The sequence below is a fragment of the Mesocricetus auratus genome, unplaced genomic scaffold (assembly GCF_017639785.1).
Source record: "Mesocricetus auratus isolate SY011 unplaced genomic scaffold, BCM_Maur_2.0 Super-Scaffold_4256, whole genome shotgun sequence".
Taxonomy (NCBI): domain Eukaryota; kingdom Metazoa; phylum Chordata; class Mammalia; order Rodentia; family Cricetidae; genus Mesocricetus; species Mesocricetus auratus.
This window is the reverse complement of record NW_024429182.1, coordinates 114,467,132-114,488,833: the sequence shown is the minus strand read 5'-3', so window position 1 is coordinate 114,488,833 and position 21,702 is coordinate 114,467,132. Positions and strand designations below refer to the sequence as shown.

Sequence of the window (21,702 nt, the reverse complement as noted above, 5' to 3'; positions counted from 1 at the left end):
CTGAGGGCTTTTGATAGTTGCCAGTGACCTCATATAACCTCGATTTTAAACAACAACGTCTGATTGTTTTGGTCAGCCTCCCATGAGGGAGACTATTTGCACTGGGCAAGCTCACAGGTCAGATTCAGGCAGCTTAGTGAGTGGGGTCTTCCAGGCAACTATCACACAAGCCAAGTAATGACCCCTGGGAATTGGGCTTCTAAGAAGCTCCAAACCCATTCCAATTCTTGCAGGGTCTGGCAAGCTGCTGGTCCTTGCTCAGGTTAAGGGCTTTTTACAAAGGTTACTATGGGGGTAGAAAACAGGGAAGAGAGAAATAAACAAGTTGATACCCCACAGTCTTTGCTGTTCTTACTCTATGTTTTTCTTGAGTAATTACTGCCCAGACATTTGCAAGCCTTTGGTTGATTTCCAGGGCTTTGGAAATGCCAGTTACTACAATGTTTGCTCATTGTCTCCTTTGCAGAAGTTCTTACTCCCTTGGTCTGTTGTTGCTGTTTTCTTATCTCTTCAAATCAGTTGTCAAATAAGGCCAGGAGTTTCTTTGGCATCTCTTTTTTTGACATGGGGTCTCATTATGTAGCCCTGGCTGTCCTGGAACTCTCTATGTAGAGTAGGCTAGCCTTGAACTTGGAGAAATTCCCCTGCCTGTGCCTCTGGAGTGAGTTCTGGGTGGGATTAAATGGCATGTGTCACCATGCCTGGCTTTTTGATGTTTTAAGGGACAAGCCCTTGCTCTTTTCTCCTTTCCTCCTGACATTTTCTTGTTGAAGCAAATCCTCATCTATCATCTAGTCTCTGTTCTCTATGTTGCCTTTCACTATTGGCTCAACACAGCCTTTACTCCCTTTGCTTTGTATCTATTTGCATTAAACAGGTAGCTCCTGTTGGGGATCTCCCCCAGAACTGCCACTTCCAAAGCCTGCCCTCAGTGCACCAAGAGCTGACCTCACCCCTGGAGCTGCCCTCTTCAGACCCTGCCCCTGAGAAAGCCCATCAGCTCCTCCCCTGAGATGCTCAAGGCAACACCTACAGTTTATTTAAGATGTGGTCCCCCCACATCCCAACCTGCCACGTTGTTCTCCCTAGTGGTTTCTCCTCTTCCCCTCCACCCCAATGCTTTGCTAAAATTAAGACCTGACTTTAATTCAGCCGGATCTGATTTATTGTGTCCTCTGAGAGACTTAATATCGGGATACAGAAACGTATCAACTCCACCTGAAGACCTACCTGTGTTCAGTCTGCTGGGGTGAGAGTTCCTAAGGGCTGGTGTCTGTAGTTCCTAATGAATTGTGTCTGGAAGCTCACTGAGTCCTCTTTCTTGTGGCTCTGTAGTTGCTGAAGACCTGTCATATGATCACGTTCATTTACATGCTCACACACTCCCTTAAGAAAGACATCCTCCTATCAACTGTCTGCTTCTTCTGCAGTGTGCTTGGGATGGAAAGGCTTGACACATGCATTTGTCTTTTTTCTGTGTACCAATTTTAGAAATGAAAACTGGCTGGGCGTTGGTGGCACACACCTTTAATCCCAGCACTTGGGAGGCAGAGGCAGGCTGATCTCTGTGAGTTCGAGGCCAGCCTGGTCTACAGAGTGAGTTCCAGGACAGCCTCCAAAACAATACAGAGAAACCCAGTCTCAAAAAATCAAAAAAAAAAAAAAAAGAAAGAAAGAAAACTGGTTCCTAGCACACTCCACATGTAGCCAACATTACTGTTCCAGTATTATTTGAATTCGCTGCTTTCAATGTAATTTGTGTGACTAACTCTTCTGTAATCATTCTTATTAATGATCAGATCCTCTCATTGTTGGTACCTGAGGAACCTTGAAGTTAACTCCAAGTCCTTTCAACCTGACTCCAGTTGTCTTTAAGAGTATCTCTGAGTTCTCAAAGTTGCTGTGCCACAATGGTATAGTGTTTGCTTTCTGACTCAAACTGTGGTTGACTCTCTGAAAAGTTCCATTCTTTTGTAGCACAGCCTATGACAAGCATGCTCACTCCTGTTGCATTAGCTTGTGTTATGAGTGTTTGCATGCCTGCACCAATGCATAATTGCAGCAGTCTTCCTCAGACACCAGCTCCCAAAATGTAACATGGAGACTTATTGCAGTTATGAATGCTCCACCTAGCTTAGGCATGTTTCTGGCTAGCTTTTTAAACTTAACCTGTTTCTCTTAATCTACATTTTGTCTGGGGCTTTGTACCTTTCTTTCATTCTGTATGTCTTTGTGTCTGTCTGTCTGGTGACTGCCTGGATGGCTGGCCCTAGGCATCTCCCTGTCTTTCTCCTTCATTGTCCTCACTCCCTCTCAAGTCTAGATTTCTCCTCCTCCTTATTCTCTCTGCCCACCAGCCCCCCCCAGTCCATCTACTGCCTAGCTCTTGGCCATCCAACTTTTTATTAGACCAATCAGGTACCTTAGGCAGGCAAGGTGAAACAGCAACACATCTTTACATAATTAAACAAATGCAGCATAAACAAACAGAATATACCTTTGCCTAGTTAAACAAATGCAAAATAAACAAATTCAGGACCCCTTTAATTAGTTAAAGTAACATTCTGCAACAGGTAATGCTGTGCACTAACATAATATGCACTGTATTGGCATAACATATATCACAAAGCATTAAATACATAAGTATCTTTTTTTTACGAGACAGGGTTTCTCTCTATTGTTTTGGAGGCTGTCGGTCCAGCCCGGCCTCGAACTCACAGAGATCTGCCTGCCTCTGCCTCCTGAGTGCTGGGATTAAAGGTGTGCGCCACCACTGCCTGGATAAATACATAAATATCTTTAAATATATAACAAAATAATAAAATTTTTGAAAGCCATTTGTGTAATATCAGAATCTCTTGAACTTATTTTTTCTCTTTCTTAACTACAGAATTTTAAGATCTTTTTTCCAAAATATTTTTGCATATGTTATTATTTTCTAGTTCCATTGACAAGAATCTACAGGAAAAATAATGATGATGATCATGTTTGCTTTTCTCCGTGGGAATAATTTTAGTTATTCACAATTGAGTCTGCTCCTGGCCTCTAATGCTGTTTACCAAATTGAGGATGTTTCTTCTATCCCTTGTGTTATTGAGACTGGTATAAGCAGTGTATGCAGAATTTTAGAAAATGCTTTTTATCTATAGGGATGATTTTAAGCAAGCCTTTGTTCCTCTGGTTACCCAATACATTGAGACACCTCTCAGTACTGACCTGTAATTCACTTGAGAACATAACTCATTTATTTGTGTGTGTGTGTGTGTGTGTTATTCTTTTGATAGAGTTCAGAAACTATTTCTTTGTATTATTCAATATTTTTATCTATAACTTTAATCAAATGGGCTCATATGAATCCATTTCTGGGCTGCCTTTTTTTTCTTGTTTGTTTTTGGTGAGGGTTACAGAGTTTCTGGGCTGCCATTTATTTTGGTGAGGGTTTCAGAGTTACGTTGATCCTGAACTCGCCTCTCATTCTTTCTGTCATATGGGACAGAACTGTTTGCTGAAAGTTTTTTAAAAACTCTCCTAGAAAACTCTTAGGCCGTTGTCTTTTTGCTATTAGCAATTGTTTTATGTTTGGTCTATCCTATTTAAATGTCAAGTTTAATTAAAAAGTATGTAACAGACTGAATATTATATAGAAAGCATGTTTATTCCAGAAAATTCAGAAAGCATGAGTTCTCAGTCTGTCTCAGAGATGCTGGCCACCAGCAGCTGGGTGGGAGCTCCCCATCACATGTGGAGGACAGAGGAAATGAAATGTCTTACTGTCACTCACTAATGAGCAATCACACAATCCTCTGCCTCACTCTTATGTGCACACTGTCATCTTCCCACTCACACACAGTATAGTGTAACGTGTGCATGCAATATACTGTTGTATGTATTGCTGCAACTTACGCATATGTGAGAATGAACTTTTCTAGTATGAGACCGTACCGTATGTGTTTTACAATTATGATTATGTATGTATATATACATAACTTGCAAGTTACTGTTTTAACCATTTTTGTGTGTGTTAGTGCATTGTGTGTGTGTCAAGGGAATGCATGCACATATGTGTGTGTTGAGAGATGCATGCACATATGAGTGTGTGTTGGGGGATGCATGAACATGTGTGTGTTGGGAGGATGCATGTGCTTGTGCATGCATGTGAAGGCCAGAGATAGCTTCAGCTGCTAGCCTCCTCTTCTGAGACAGTCTCTCATTGGCCTAGAACCCACCCATTAGGCTATACTGCCTAACCATTGAGCCCTAGGGATCCACCTGTTTCTGCCTCCCTAGTTCTCAGACTATAAGTATATGCCACCACACCTGGTGTTTTTTGTGTGGGTGCTGAGACTCCTTGTTTCCCTCTTTCCCACACACACGTGTAGCCCACTTTCAGTTTGTAAGAACTTGGCTCTGTGTCCTTTTCCTATTGTTCTATTTCATTTAGTGTAGTTTCTTCCTGGTTGATCCGTGTGAGAGCACGCGTCAGAATTTGCTTTGCCTGCAGGAACAGCATTATAGATATGTGGATGGCCTCTGCCTTTTGGCTACTGTAGACCATCTGCATGAGTGTGGATGTGCAGGTACTTGTGTGAGTCCTTGCTCTCGGTTCTCACAGGCATCTGCCCCGAGGCAGAGCCACTGGTGGTATGGTTGGTCAACGTTATGAGGAACTGCCGGGTTTAAATGCACTTGCTCACACTCACGGGTCGTTAGGACATGAGTTTTCACTACGCTTGTCTTGTGTTCTTTTCTAGGGGAAGAAAACGTGATTGCAGTTCCTTTGGGCAGTCGAAGCGTGAGAATAACAGTGAAAGGACCTGCCCGTCTCTGTGAGCAGAATCTCACTTTAGCATGATACGAAATTTCCTGAAATCAACATCAGACAAACAAAAACATGCTTCCTTGTTTATGGTGGGGATTTCTGTCCAATGTACTCAGTCTCTGTCTCTAAGAGATATTTTAAATTTATTTTGAATTGGAATAGAATTACATCACTTTGCCCCTCCCAGATGCTCTCCCTTAAATCCTTCCTGTGTCACCTCACATTCTTTTTCTTTGATTATTAATGGTGTGTGTGTATGTGTGTGTGTGTGTGTGTGTGTGTGTAAGTGTCAGCATGTGTGTACTACGAATTATTCTCTTGCTTTAGGGTGGGAAGGATATCAACTTGGGTTTAATCTCCCCATGAGAAAATCAAATTACATGCAAAATTGTACAAGAATTCAAGGATCTTCTAGAGGTGTCAGAAGCTTAGGACTAAAAATTTTAATAAAGACTTCATCAATGACCTTTGACCTGGAAGGACAAGCTTCATTGATTTATCATGGCTTCCAGTCCAGGTTTTAGTGAAAGCTGATAAAGGCTTTCTGGGAGTGATACAGAGAGTAGTGACATAAGTGCAAGGGAGGAATTTTTTTTGCCAATGTCAGATGGCGTCACTTACTTTAGGAGTGTTTGGTTTCTTAGGATGTATAGAAACTGGAAGTGCCATGGGTTTCCTTCCTGCCTGCCATGCTGTCCTTATAGCCTCAGGCTTTCTTAGTTGTGTCCAGAACACAGTAAGTCTCAGATAGACTGGGCTCTGAACTTGAAGAAGTGTGCTGGGTTTAAAGGCTCATATTTATCATTTTAAATTATGTGCATGTGTAGGGGGTATGTGTATATAAGCGTAGGTCCCCAAGGAGGCCAGTGGTGCCCAAACCCCTGGAGCAGGAGTTGCAGGCAGTTGTGAGCTGCCCAGCATGGTTGCTGGGAGGTCCTGAGCAAGGCAGTCCATTCTCTCAACCACTGAGCCATCTCTCCACCCCAACTGTTTGAATTTGGCTAGCTCTGCACATACAGAACAAGAGACACTACCATGAAGCCACACAGTCAAGGTTACTGAGTCAAATACTGTGTGGCTGCCTTTTCTTCTAGGCCACCACCATAGAATTGTTTTAGATCATAAGAATTTCTCAGGGCCAGAAGAATCTCACAGTTTGGTAGTATGTATGCTTCTCCAACCAGAACTAATATTTCGCCCACAAATATCTATGTCGCCTGCACCAGGAACAAGTCTAATGTATCAGATGAAAGCCTGAAGATTTAAATGAAAGACAAGACTTTGTGTGTGTGTGTGTGTGTGTGTGTGTGTGTGTGTGTGTTTATTGCAAGGAGAAAGCAGTCTCCTTCTTTATATATAAATTAGTGCCTGTCTTAGGTGACTAGGACGTTAACACCAACCTTTCCCATCACTGGAGAAATCACCCAGGCTGCATGACCCTCCTGTCTTAGGTTGGCTGGCATCCCCTTAGTCTTGCCCGTCATTGACTGCCTAATTTTTCTGTAGGCTCAGCCATAGTTGAGCTGAAGGATTCTCTGTGGCCCTCGAGTGGCAAATTTAGCCTGGGCTTGTCCAGCTCTGAGGCACCTTAGCCAAATGAAACATATGATAATAAGTCCTATGGCTACAAGGGCCAGAGATAGGGACCCAGCCCATTCTTTGATTAAACTGCCTACCCTCTAGTCCCCTTTTTCCTTTAAAAAGAGATTGACTGTGATCATTACCATTTATAACCAACCCCATTTATTTGGGAATGTGGGCATTGATCTCTCCAAAACTGCTTCCTGCTGTTTAGGGCACTGTCACAGAGATCCTTAGAAAACCCAGAAATGGGGCTGGGTGGTGGTGGCACACGCCTTTAATCCCAGCACTTGGGACGCAGAGACAGGCAGATCTCTGTGAGTTCCAGACCAGCCTAGTCTACAAGAGCTAGTTCCAGGACAGCCTCCAAAGACACAGAGAAATCCTGCCTTGAAAAACCAACCAACCAACCAACCAAACAAACAAACAAAAAAGAAACAGAAAAAAGAAAAAAAGAAAAGCCAGAAATCCTGGCTGTAGTGGTCTGCAAGGCTGCCTTGTCACAGCTGTTTTGAGTATTGGATCACCTGGGCCACTGCTTCAGGAGGTCTTATTTCATCAAACCATACCAGTCTAGAAGGAATCCACAGCTTTTCATTTTCTGAAGAAACGCAAATAAGATCTCTTTTCCAAAGTAACATATTGGTATACTTAAGTTGGATTAATCCAGTAGCATTTCTTTTAGCAGTTGTTGCTATTTCCTCAGCAGTCAGACAATTCAAAGACAACACAATGGCAAACCGTATCCAGACTCTGTGTATATTCCATCTTTACGTGGCTTGCTTATTTATTACTCTATTTCTTTTTTTTCCTTTTATGAGACAGGGTTTCTCTGTTTACTTTTGCCTGTTCTGGAATTCACTCCATACACCAGGCTGGCCTTGAAATCACAGAGATTTGCTTGCCTCTGCCTCCTCGTGTAAAAACCATGTACTTGTCTTTTCCAAAGTTAAAATGAAATCTTTAGTTGTCTTTTGCTTAACACCAGTACCTTGTTTCTTTAACAATTCTATTAACTGTTATATCAATAAAGTCTTAGAAGTTGAGGTACCCATTTCAATTCACCCTCATAAATCCTTACTTGCTGGCCAGCCTCCAAGGGCAATCTCTCAGGGTCTTCTTTCTTTGCGGATCTCAGTGGAACTTCCACTTGGGATGCCTATGCCAAGAGCAAGTCTAATATATGGGGGGGGACCTGAAGATTTAAATTAAAGACAAGATGTCTGGCCGTTTATGCTAAGAGAATGCGTGTGAGGGTTTGTGTTTTTTGCAAGGAGGGAGCAGTCTTATATATAGACTTACAGCACAGTGGAGAAACCCCAGGTGTAAGAACTCGTGTTTTCACAATTTAGAGGTTGATGCCAGTGGGGTAAGGCTGGGGCTGTAAGCCAGAACTAGAAAACAGGATGCACCTGTGATTATTGGCTGACAAGCAACTCACAGAGACCCCGTGGGGGCTGGGGCCCAACAAATATCTTCAGAGAAAAGTTTTCAAGAAAATGGTGTACAAATATTTCAAGTCATCATCACACTAAAATCTTTGCATTTGTGTACACATGTGTGTATACACAAGTGTGTGTGTGTGTGTGTGTGTGTGTGTGTGTGTGCATGCATGCTCACACAGGGGTGGGAGTGTTGAAGCCAGAGTTGGATGTCAGGGGTCTTCCTCAATCACTCCTTACCTTATTCTTTGAGACAAGATCCCTCATGGAACCTGGAGCTCACTAATTGGCTGACCTGGCTAGCCAGCAAGTCCCACAGATTCACCCATCTGTCTCTCTCATGTTAGGTTTATAGGCACTTGCTGCTGCACCTATTTGTTTATTTGCTTGTTTTTTAATGTGGTTGCTGGGGATCCATCTCAGGTCTTACGCTTGTGCAGCAAGGAGAAATTCTCTAGCCCCTTATGACTGACATTAGTGAAGCAAGACTATCTTTGATGTGAGGCATTGGAACATTTTAGAGCCATTTAAGGAGAGATCTCTCCCTGCAGAGACCTGTTTCCTAAGGGCTTGAAACTCTTCAGCACTCTGCGGGGTCATTTCTTCCTCCTTGTAAATTAAATGTGACACTTAGACACTAACAAAACTCATCCCAGTTGAATTCTGTGAATCATCTCAATAATACAATTGTGAGATATCATCTGGACTAGAAACTATAAAAAGTACCAGGCACGGTGATTCATACGTGTAACCTTGAGAATTTAGGAGTCAAGAGGATTGGGTGTTCAAGGACAGCCTTGGATATGTGAGTCTCTGTCTCAAAAACCTCCCCCCAATCTATGCATATTTACATAAATAAATAGTGAATGAGTAAAGTACTGGATATCCATAGCAGCATCAGTCCTGCTAGTCTTCAAATGAGAACAAAGCAGATATCTATCAATTGTTGAATTGATAAACTAACCAGGACACATGTGGAATATTATTTGGTGATGAGAATGGAAGGCATTTTGATGAATGCTACAATGTGGGTAGATGATCCTTGAAAATAATTAGTGAGTGAAAGAAGTCAATTTCAAAAGGCCACATGTCACCCAATTCCATAAGATGAAATACCTAGGCAGAGAAAGCTGCAGAGATGGAAAGTGGATGGACGATTTCCTGTCTAGGGATGAGATTTTATTTGGGAGTGACAAAAACCATTGCAATCTTATTCTATGGTGAAAATACTGAGCATGAATAAATAATAAGATACTGTATTTGTGTAGGTGACTGGGGGCTGGGAATTAGCTCAATAGTAGTGTGAGGCCTTGGTTTCAACACCAAGTACTGAAAAGGGAGGCAAACACACCACAAAGGAAGAATGCAACTGGGAAGGCTCTCTGCCGTGACAGTTAGATATTAACAATTGCTTAAAATGCGTTTTTAATGTGTTGCCCTAATGGCACTGATGGTGGCTCCCTAAGTTCAGTTTCAAGGTTGTGGTGGTGTTTTGAGAGAAGGTCTCACCCTGTCTTCCAGGTGGTCCTGGAACTCCCTGTGTAGCCCAAGCTGGCTTGTAGCCCAGGCTGACTTTGGACTTGGGCTTAGCTTCCTGCCTCGGTCTCCCAAGGCCTGGTTTGCCAGTGTCAGCCACTATGTCCAGCTTTAAGAGATTTTTTAGATGTAAAAACAGAGTAAGCAATTCACTAAGCAGAACAAGTACTCAAAAATACCCTGGAGGCCCTCCTTTCCATGAGCAAGCATGTGCGGGCAGATGAAGCCTGGCTTTGTCCTGGAGACTGGCGCTCTCCTGGCGACCAGGGTTCAGAAACGCTCCCACTTCTCCAAGTGACAGATCTATTACTTGGAGTTTTCCTCTTCTGAAGCCCCACAGACAGTCCTGGAAGCCTTTCTGAAAGCCACCCTTCTCCACTGGCTGCCTTGCAAAGGACTTAGTTTACATGTCTGAATTTCACAGTACAGAAGGGGTTTTGTTTTCTTGTTTTATATAACCATTTATTTTTTATTTTTAAAGCTGTATTTCTGAAATCAAGCTTATTTTGCAGTAATAAATCATTCTTTTAAGGCCTGTAGTAACTACAACCTTCCAAATGGCTTCAGTTTTGAAAACTGAGTAAGCTTGGTACTGTTAATGTCAAGTCCCTTTGTTGTGGAATGGAATTTAATTATAGAATGTCCGTCTTAAAATCTGCCTAGAGCTGTTTAGATTCTGAATTTCTAGCATGTTCTAATCCTAGTCACATTATTGCAGGGAACAGAGCCCCAGATTTTCCAGTCATGCGTCCCTCCCCAAATGCAAGCAATAAGAAAGTCCATGCAAAAGCAATGTAATTATAGCAAAACTTTGGCATTAAATATGTTTGACACAGCTGGTAAGCTGACTCAGAAGGTAAAGGTTCTTGCTGCCAAGCCTAACTACCTGAGCTCCCCAGGATCCATGTGATAGGAGAAGAAAGCCACCACCCCAGCACCACCCCAATAATCAAGTAAATGTAATTTAAAAAATATGAAAGGCCTGGAGAGATGTCTCAATGTTTAAGAGTGCTAACTGCTTTAAGTTTGGTGCCCAGCACGCATATCTGCCTTTAAGTCCAGCTCTAGGGCATATGCCCAATGACCTCTTGTGGTCACTGTGGGAACTGTGGCAGATATTCTGTCACACACACGCACACACATTTTTTAAATTTTTAAAAAAAATTCAAAATAATAATAAATCAAATGTTCTACTAACAATACCCTGAAAGATCAAGATGCCATAGGCTGAAACCTCCACCAACTGGAAGAATACAATTTCATGCCAGGTCCTGTCCCCTGGGCATGGATAGGACCATGGGCATGACACATAATGACCGAAGGAAAGCAATGCTGAGCAGGACAGGCACACACAACAGACATGTATCTGCTGTTGGCACATGCTTGGTGCTGTAGGGCTCACTATAAGCCCTCAGGCATAACTACCTAAAGCCACCTCAGTGTTTTACTGACCTCCACAGTCTAAACAAATCTCTTGGTCACCTGGTTCTGCTTCTTTCCAAAGGAGCCACAGCTGATGTTTTCAGTGCAAGTCCTTCAGTTAGAAACAGCTAGAAAGATTCATTATCCTTAAAGCCATTGCTTCTTTTCCTTCCTTCCTTCCTTCCTTCCTTCCTTCCTTCCTTCCTTTCTTCTTCCCTCCCTCTCTTCTTTCTTCCTTCCTTCCATCCTACCTTTCTTCATTCCTTCCCTTTCTTTCCTTTCTTTATTCCTTCCTTCCTTTCTTTTTTATTTCTTTCTTCCTAGTACAGGTTAAATTACTTAAAGGTGTCCTTATAGGGACTGGAGATACAGATTGATAGTTAAATTATCACTCTTGCAGAAGACCTGAATTCAGTTCACTACCCACACTACAGCACACACTCTCCAGCTCTAGGGGATCTGATGTCTCCTTCTGACCTTGCTGGTTCCTGCATGCACACGGTGCGTATACTGTCATGTGGGCTCACGTACAGGTGCATACATATAAAATAAGTATCATATTAGAATGTGTAATTACAAATGAGCTGCAAAGATCTGGGCACAAAAGTAGGCTTCAGTTCTCTATGGCACTGCCTGCTGTGTGAGGCTGCTGGTCCTACTGGCTCACTCTCCACCCCCTTCCTCACTGTGGAGACTGGAGGGGAAGAGTTAGCTGGGGGGTGGGTGGGCGGTAGAACACAGATGCACATCCTCATCCATAATAGTCATGGGATGGTTATGGATGCCCTGGGGCTACCACCGTGCCACCTGCTGTAGAAGCCTCAGAGGGCTCTGTGTGAACTCAGCAAAAGTGTCGCCTCTGCAGTTCTCCTAGGCATCAAAACCTAACTAATAGAAAGTCTACGCTGTGGTTCAGGGTATGGGTGTCTTCTCTTGCCCCCAGATTGCCTCCCTAGATTTCCACGCACTCGTGTGGCTCAGTTCCTGGGAAATGTGGAAAGTTGTTCTTCAGCATTGTGGTGAAACAACAGCTGCCCCAACCAACACAACACACATTTTGCCATCAGTTCCTGGTTTGGCTATTGTGTCCTGGATTGCCATGGACCAGATGAGAGAAGGCTACATAGGACATCTCTGTACAGATTACCATGAATTTATATTTACTCAAGAAGAAATAATATTTTAAAGCAAAATTGAGATTTTTTTCTTTTGAATAGGTAGTAAGAGACATGGCTCTACTTGATCTGTGAGTTTGGGTACATTGTGAAAAAGTATAAGCTAAGAAAGGAAATGTGGGGCTGGAGAGATGGCTCAGCGGTTAAGAGCACTGACTGTTCTTCTAGAGGACCCAGGTTCAATTCCCAGCACCCACATGGCAGCCCACAACTATCTATAACTCCAGTTCCAGGGATCTGACCCTTTTACAACAATGTACATAAAATAAATAAGTTAAATAAATTAAAAAAAGAAATACAATATCTCCAAGAACTTGCTTGAGTAGACCTATGTGGGCCAAAAAATCCTTGCTAGCCCCTAAATATTTCACACATCTGTTCTGCCAACATGAATCAATGCCCTCAACTGAATAGATAGTTCTGTTTGTTGATCATACATACTGATGTTGCACTTAGTAAAAACTGTCATTTGAAATCAAATGTCTTTAGGATGGTTCTCATATTTAAATTTTATTTTTATATTTTCAGTTATTGAATCAAAAACACTTCAAGGAAACAGAGGAGAACACAGCTTCAACAGTCCTGGGGGTTTTGTTGTAGAAAACACAACGATTGAGTTTCAGAAGGGTGCCGACAGACAAACCTTCAAGATTCCTGGACCCCTGATGGCTGATTTCATCTTCAAGGTAGATGAACCATCTTCACAGCATCCTATTTAAGCACAGCAAGAGTGTTCTTCAGGGAGCCGACAATGACCGTGTCCATACAGAGTGTGCGTCTGTGTTTTCATCTGAACAGGTCATTCCCAAGAACTGTTCTTCTCTCTCAAGTAGAGACTCTCAGGGTTAAGAATCAATTTTTGTTCTTACAAAAGGAGATAATTTCATATTAATCACCCCAGGCGCCCCACTGAGTTTAAATGCACAGGGAGTTTGGTGCAGATGGGTAAAAACTAAGCACACTATCATGTGTAAGAAAAGGACAGAGCAGGGATCATCATCCCTGGGCTTCCTTTGATGGCACTGTCCCTGTCATCCTCAGCCCCGAGAGCGTGTGTACTGCAGTGTCTGAGTAAAGATCAGGGTCGCATTTGCTGAAGAGCCCTTAGCTAGCACCCTGTCAGACTGTGTCTTCTCTGGACCCCGGAGCTGCTTCTCTCTCTAGGCAGAGTTGAGGCCATCTTTCCTTATGTAAAAGAATTGAGTGTAAGGCCAATCTATTCCAAAAGAAGTACAGGTTAAAACTAATCTGGTGTATAAGAAAATTTCTGAGGAATGAAAGAACAAATGATAATCCAGTGAGTTAATTTGCCCTTCATTTCCAGAAATATCATCCAAAATTTAGTAGGACAAACATTGCCCTGATTGTCAATTATACCTTTATAAAGGAAAATGATATTTGTTGTTTTCTAGATGCCATAATAACAAAATCCCTGACAAAAGTAACTTAGACAGGAAAGAAGGAAGGGTTTGTTTTGGGTTATAGTTTGAGGATAAGCCTATCACGGAGGGGGAAATCATGGCTGCAGGGTTATGTGGTAGCCTGACCACATCCACAGTCGAGAAGTAGAGAGAGGGAGACAGACAGACAGACAGAGAGAGAGAGAGAGAGAGAGAGAGAGAGAGAGAGAGAGAGATTAGCGCTGGTGCTGAGCGAGCCTTTCCTTTTTATATAGTCAGGACCCTTATCCAGATGGGTCGTTCTATCTCAACTCAGTCTAGAAACTCCTTCACAGGCATTTGCAGAGGCTTGTCTCCTAGATGAGTTTAGATGCTTTTGGATGTTAATCATCACACATGCAAAAAGACCCTCGAAATCTTGAAAAAAAACTATGCTCTTTGTTTTCAACTTTCAAAATATTAATTCGACAAAAAATGTTTTATGGGGGTGTTGGTTGTGCTACCAGAGAGATATGTAGGGGCCTGATTAAATCTGCGAGCTGATCTGTATCTGTCGGGCTCAACTTCAGCCTACGGTGTGACCAGCTGAGGGTTAGCCACCACAGCTTTACTTTGTGTGGGAGCATTCCTTGGTTGGGGTCCTGGACTGTGTGCATGGTCAAGGGGGATGGACAGCAGCAGCATCCACCCCTCCCTGGCTGCTTCCTGCCTGTGGATGTGATGTGACCAGCTGCTTCAAGCTGCAGCCTCCTTGTCTTGGCCATTGTGAATGATGGTACTCTGGAGCTGTGAGCCAGGACACACCCTTTCCCCTGAAGGCCCCTTTGTTCATGTTTTGTCATGGTGGCAGGAAGGAAAACTAAGACAGTGATCAATGCTGGAAAATGAAGATACTTTTTAATATAAAAATATCAGTTGTTAATATTTTTCTGCTCTATGCTGAGGAGGTTGTGGCTTCACTCTCTTGTTTGCCATCGTCCACATTTTCCCCAAATGCATCCCTCACATTGCATTAAAGGAACAGGTGTCTGATGTCGTTCATCCTCCTCCAGGCATCTCTATCATCTGCCTGGTTGCCATAGGTATCTGTCACTCCTATATGAGATCCTGAAAGCATCAACCCCAGATTCTTCTCTCACAGTCACATTGCCCAGAGATTTGGAGGGAGCTGTGATCATCCTCTCTTCTCTCTCCAGTTTCTTACTATAGCATGGAGTCCATGCTTTCCTTGCCGATGCTCCTGTTTGATTCTCTCTCACACATAGATCAATACTTTTTTCTTCAAATTGCTAAGAGAACCGATAGTCTCACTGAGTCAATACAGGGAGCTCTGACTGAATGAGAGAGAGATTGGATAGGGGAGATATCCACAATGATTAGTATTCCAAGGTAATGGTTACAATATCATCATGGATTGAGCTTGAAGGGACCATTTTGATTATTTGTACAAGATCACCTTGGTGTGTGGATGCATGGGTGTGCTCATACATGTAGAAGCCTGAAGCCCACCTGGGCTGGTGTGTGAGTGTGTGTGAAGTGTGTGTGAGTGTGTGTGAGTGTGTGTGTGTGTGTGTGTGTGTGTGTGTGTACTCATGAATGTAAAAGCTGGAAGTCCACCTGAGTTGTTGCCCCTTAGGAGCTGTCTACCTGTGTTTTAAGACAGTCTCTCGTAGAAACCCAGGATTTACAGATTAGGCTAGACTGTCAGTCCTGTGAGCACAGAGATTCTCCTGCCCTGCCCCTCTAGTGCTGGGATTACAAGTGTGTGCCAGTATCCCCAGGTTTTACTTTAAATACAGGTACCGAATATCAGTTTCATGTCTTCACATGGCAGATACTCTACCAGCTGAGCTATCTTTCAAGCCAACAAACCATTACTATGAGGCACGTATCTGTGCATAGATAGTCTCTCTCTCTCTCTCTGTCTCTCTCTCTCTCTCTCTCTCTCTCTCTCTCTCTCTGTCTCTCTCTGTGTGTGTGTGTGTGTGTGTGTGTGTGTGTGTGTGTGCATACATTTGCAATACTGAGGAACACGTCAGAAAGTGAAATCCCAGTGACCATTGCAAAGGAGATATGTGTTTTCTGAAAGTGGCCTTCGGTGCATTTATAGTATATGCATCTTAAAATAATTTTTTTGGTTTTTTGAGACAGGGTTTCTCTGTATTGTTTTGGAGGCTATCGGTCCAGCCCAGCCTCGAACTCACAGAGATCCGTCTGCCTCTGCCTCCCGAGTGCTGGGATTAAAGGCGTGTGCCACCACCACCCGGCTTAAAATAATTTTTAATACTATGTATTCACATAGCACTTGTTCTTAACTAAATATGCACTTACCTCTTAATAGAGTGTGACTTGACAGCATGCTCTCTGCACTCTGATTTAGCAGTCCCCTTGTCCCTAGTCTCTGAATCCTGGCTCTTTCAGGCTGAATAAACAGCTCTGGACCTCAGCTTCAGTGTCTGGAAAGCTTTGGGGCCCTCAAGACTGAAAGGGTTGTTTAAAAATGTATTTATCAAAGAGGGTGTTACACACAACTAACTGTGTATAAACAGAATGTCATTTCCATGCCTACAGCCATTTTCTTGCACGGCTGCGGTGTGCTTGGTGGGAGAGAACCTGGCAAAGTTGGAGACATTAAAATGAAGTAAGAAAGGCTCCGATGTTGTTTTTCTCTGACTTGGGAGCTTGTCCAAATAATGTGGGTTTCTAGGAAATATTCTTTTCCAACAGTCACTTTTCCCCCCTCCATTCACAGCAATGTAGTATTGCCCAGCTGTGCCGTGGCTGAGGTAAGGACCTCTTTGCTTACATCCATCTCTTCCTGGACCATAACATCAACAAGCAACACCTGGATTTTGCTTAGAGGGAGGGGGAAAAAGTTCACCTGGGGCTACTGATGACTGTTCCCTGCATTTCTCTGTACCCCTTCCCATCTCACTCAGTTAACAAAACATCTGGTATAAAGAAGGCTTCCACCTAAAACAGAACTCCAAGGTGGTGGTGGTGGGGCAGGCTACCTGCTCCATGCTACTGCCAGCAGAGTTGTCAGTGTTCTGGGCTATGTTTGTCTTCATAGTTTATGTCATAGATTTTATAAACGAGCTGTTGAAAAATATTGTACATGTAACATGTACTTCACCAGGAGAAAAGAAAAATTCGTTTTTAAAAAAAATTTTTAAGATACTATTTTGATAACTAGATTGTCCCAGCAAACTCTGATTTTTCTTCTTTCTATGGTTGTCTCAATGTATGTTCTTGTTTTCCTGAACAACACTTTCTCATGGTGGCTCCATGCCCATCTCTGTTGCAGTGGGGTCATTTACCCTGGAGTATTGAGTATTTTGTCCTGCAATATGTGCACCTGGCCACCAGTAGGCAGTAGATACTCTTGATCATGTAATTACTGTTTGGGTCAGTTGCTGACAGATTAATTATAGGCACTGGTTACCCAGTGGGAAATTACCTAACATTGACATCTGGAAGTAAATGTTTGGGAATATCAAATTGGAGTGTATTTCATTGAGATTACTTCTGAAATGAAATGACTCCGATGAAGATACATGCTTCTGTGGTAGAAACTTCTCTGGGAAACATAGAGAAAAAAAGCATTTGTCTACTTTCTGGCCTGAAATTTTCTCTTTGCAAGCTGTCATTTGGGAGGAGTCAGTTTTGTCCTATTCAGATATTTTCTGCTCCTGTAGGTAAACACTTTCTTGTTGTTTTTCCATGCTTTTCTAACCATGCAGTCTGTCTCCTGTTTCCTCCGAGGCAACTCTGATACTGTATGCTGTCTACTCACATTGTCTCCCTTGTCTAGAGAATTAGGATGGTTTATCTAACTGTCTGTTTCCTTTCTGTCATGGACTCACCATGTGGTGGCTGCAGTAAAGAAATCCACATATTTCCAGGTGCTTTAGAACATAGTGGGGGCAGTGTGTGTGTGTGTGTGTGTGTGTGTGTGTGTGTGTGTACATGTGCCTTCAGATGCCAGAAGAGGACATTGAACTTTGAGTTGTTTGATTTTTTTTTTGAGACAGGGTTTCTGTCTGTACTGCTGGCTGTCCTGGATTTTGTTTTGTAGACCAGGCTGGCTTCAAATTCAGAGATCTGCCTGCCTCTGCCTCCCTAGTGCTGGGATTAAAGGCGTGTGCCACCGCTGCTGACTGAGTTTCTTTTGTCTGGGGAGGGAGGCCACCGGCGGGTACATGCATGTGCCGTGCTGAGCGTGGAGGGCTGAGGACAATTTGCATGAGTTAGTTTTCTCCTTCCACTGTGTGGATCCTGAGGATGGAACTCAGGTTTCTAGGTTTGGCATCAGGGGCTGACCCATTGCTCTACCCTCTCTTTGAGTTTCTTCAGTGAAGGAGAAAGCAGTCTCTACTGTGCTTGCTTCCCTTTCAACCTCTGTTTTCTGTTTGTTTGCTTTATGGCTACAAATGACCTTTAATTCCTCACCCTTCTGCTGTCATTGTCCAGATGCTGCCATTGCCCTTTGAGTCACAGCTCCAATAACTCCTCAATTTTACAGTCATTTAAGAGACTGGCTAACATTTTCTTCCTGCTGTGTTGCTATTTTCAGTTTGACATACGGTGGAGGCATCCAGGGGATTGAGTGAGTATAGAAATCCCAGGGAACCATGGCCCCAGGGATCATTTTTCTTTATTATGATAGTGTTCCTCTTAAGATATAAAATCCATTTTCTCTGCTAGTTACAACAGCCAAAACAAAACCAAGAAACTAACAGTGTAACACAAAGCTCATCTCAGGCATTCTTAACCTATTTCTTCTTCAGTACCACTCCTGTTGACCAGCTCTGTCTACTTGGAGTGGGGGAGGGGCGACTGTAAATAGGGAAGATGGCAGCTTCAAGTGCATTTGCATAGATAGTGCCTGTCAGTTTCAGCTGTGGGTTCACATGGCAGTTGGTGATGCCTGATGTATTTCTCAGGGCTCGCTCTTCTCCCCTGGGTGTGAAGAGTTCCTGAAGCAAGGACCAGAGGAGTTAATGGAAAGCAGATTAAATGGAGGCAGATGTCATCTCTCCTCCAGTCCTATTTACATTTTCTCTGAAATGGAATACAGAGTTATAAGATGGGAATGACCTTGTAGAAAGTGTTGTGAGTCTGAAGACCGAGGAAGAAGCACAAATTATTTTCTAGAAGAATTGGAGAGTAACAGGCTATGGGGGAAAAATGTGTGGTTCCTTAAAGTCCTTGGTGTCTATTGGAGGTTAGTGGGATTGTTTTTTTTAAGTAAGCATCTTGGAACATGCTTGCAATACCATTAATTAAGAGGCAGAGGCTAACTTGGACTCTAGTGTGTAAGTTCCGGAGTAGTCTGGGCTATAGAATAAGACCTGTCAAAGAGAATAGAATAGAATAATTTACTGATTACTCGTCTAATTTTTGTTTTATTCTACTGATCCAGAAAGTATTTCTGTTGTGTCTAGATACTCAATTTTAGTGGTGCTGATCAATTTTTCTTAGTTCACTCTTCTTTCTGTTTATTCACATTTTTTAACCTTTATTTCTTCTATGGGTTCATTTATATGTTGTGTCTTGAGTTTCTAGAGCTGATTTTTTTCCCCCGAGACAGGTTTTCTCTGTGTAGCCCTGGTTGTCCTGGAACTCACTCTGTGAACCAGGCTGCCCTTGAACTCGGGGAGATCTGCCTGTCTCTGCCTCTCAAGTGCTGGGATTAAAGATGTAGAGCGAAAGACTTTAACTTGGTTTTAGTTCAGAGGGATACAGGATCATCATGAAAGTTGCTTGGCAGCTAAAGCAGGAGTCTAAGAACTCACTTCCTTATGCTGCAGCATGAAGCAGAGAGGGGGAACTGATTTTGGAGGGTTCTATTTTGAAACATTTGAGGTGGATGCCAAAGTGTGTCATCTGTGTGGCAAATCCATTTAGTGAACTTAATGTGCTTGTTCTTATATTCCTTCTGTGGTGTTTGTTCATTTTCTACTTTTAGTAAGTGACAGGTATTTTCCTGCTAAAAGGTAGATACTGTTACCCCCATCATCTAAATGATCTTATAATTTTTTGTGTTTAGTTTTTGATTATCAGGCAGTGTGTGATCATACTTTTCAAATAAGGATTTCTCTGAAAGATGGTGGTACTTTGAGCATGGGTATGTTTCTCATATTTTCACAAATACCCTTCAGATTTTTCTTTGTTATTCAACCTGGCTTGGATGTCAATAACAGTGAGGGATACATTTGAACTTGTGATCCTCATGCGTCTGCCTCCTGAGTACAAGTCCTAGTGTAGATGATATACTCTCAATATGTACTGTTTTCTCAACATAATTTAGCAATGTTAAGGTTACACTGCTTAATAGAAGATACTATAAGAAAAGTTAAATACCTCATGTGTGTATTCAAAAAAAGATGTAGAGCTGAATTCTTAATTCACTTCGTGTTCATAGTTCTCTCCACTGTTAGCTTTCCTATACAGGAGTTCTTAACTTGTTTTCAGTGTGGTATATCCATATTAGCTGCCTGTTTGTGGTGTGGTATGCACATCTTCACTGCCTGTTTGTGGTGTGGTATGCACATCGTCACTGCCTGTTTGCAATGTGGCATATCCATCTTTTCCATCTATGTACAGTGTGGCATGTCCCTCTTTACTGTTTGTTTGCACTGCGGCAGACCCTTGGTGCTGTCTGTGTCCTGGATAAGAAATTGCTGCCTCCTTCTAGTCACGGAGACGTTCTTCTGTGTTGCTTCGTGGGCCTGTAATGTTTTACCTTTCCCCTGAACTTGGTTTTGTATATGCTGCGAAGTTCAATTAGTATTTCTTTCAGTGTGACAGTCCCATTGACACAGGGCCACTCCATGGAGAACAGCTCCTCTCTCATAACCCTATATCCAGGGCTACACTGTGTTATGTGTATTGAGGGATTTTGTTTCATAGGGAGAGTTATTCTAATATCAACATGTTTTATATATGCTGTATTCAAATAAGTCTTAATTTATGTTCTGAAGGCTCTAGCTGTGTTTTTGAAGTTGATCCTTGATATTCTTGATTCTAAATTTTCCTGTCAATCTTTAAGTCAGTTTTTCAGTTTGTATAAAATTCCTTGGGGGAGGTCGAGGCAGAGACTGAGGTGTGAATATTGTATAGAATTCTCAAAGAATAAATTTTAATAATTAGATATAAATTAATAAATGCAGATGATTCTTCCAAAGAAACAAACTAACAAACAAACAGAATTCTTTGGATGTTTTAATGAGAGTAAATCAGCTTCTAATGCTGGCTTTCTAATCCACAAGTATGGTGTCTCCACACATCAGTCTGGTAACTTAAATTTTCCCTCAGTATTTGTGATTTCAAGCATTTGTGTCTCATGTGTTTTGTAATTACGTTCATCTCCATTGTTTGACGCTTTGATGTGTTTATGAATATCTCTTCCCTCTTTTTCTACATATCTGTGTCTAGCAGGTGAAAATAAAATAGACTTTTATATATCATTATGCTCTCACTGTAGAACATATTGCTGCTGATCACTCATGTGTTCTTTTGAGGTATACCTGTATCGATTGTGACATCTATATAATGACAGTTGTGGTTTTCCTTACTGTCATTGTGTGTTTTCCACTTATCATGCATTATTTGGAACATGTTGAGCAGACATGAAGACAGACGCCTTCCTTCTTATGCCTGTCATTTCAGGGCAGAATGCTCTGTTCACAGTTTATATGAAGTTTGCTGTGGAATCTTCTGAGATCTTACCTGATGGAAGGCTTTATTTCGTTATACTACAGAAGTGTAGATAGAATTTATCAAACCTGCTGTGTCCTTTAAGACAATAGTGGGATTTTTTTCCTTTTCCCCTTTTGTTCTGACTCAGATGCTAAACCATCCATGTTTTTTATTATAAGCACCATTCAGGCATCATTACATTTTAGAATTTATTATTATTTTGTTAGTCATAAAACTACCTATCTTTTTATATATCACTGGATGTGGCTTTATATTATTTTAGATTTTGTATTTGTTTCCAGGATGGGTTTTCTTTTTAACTTTATGTGTATAAGTGTCTTGCCTGCATGTATGTCTGTGTATCAAATATGTACCTGATACCTGTGGAGAACAGAAGAGGAAACTGGAATTGGAATCATAGACCCTTTGTGATCTGTCAAGTGGGTGCTTAGACTAGAACACAGACAGGTCTTCTAAGAGTAGCCAGTGCTCTTAACCTTTGAGCCATCTCTCTGGTTCCTCGGGACTAACTTTTGCTTGCTTGGAATGCTCTTTCCAGGTATTAGTATCCATTTTATAAAATGTTTTACAAAAGAGACTATCTGTCCTAAGCCCCCAGATGT

General features: G+C 42.2%; 1 protein-coding gene across 5 annotated transcripts in view; it reads left to right on the top strand.

The window, feature by feature from the left end:
• The window catches only part of Adamtsl3 (ADAMTS like 3), a 287,836-nt gene that overhangs the window by 148,598 nt on the left and 117,536 nt on the right, over positions 1-21,702 (top strand). For all 5 annotated transcript variants that reach the window (XR_005870063.1, XM_040729194.1, XM_040729180.1 and 2 more), the window contains exons 8-9: positions 4,752-4,826; positions 12,504-12,661. Coding sequence is in view for 4 of the 5 variants with exons in the window: in XM_040729194.1 (XP_040585128.1) it covers positions 4,752-4,826; positions 12,504-12,661 (233 nt within the window). In the remaining variant the exon portion in view is untranslated. The remainder of the gene's footprint in view (positions 1-4,751; positions 4,827-12,503; positions 12,662-21,702) is intronic.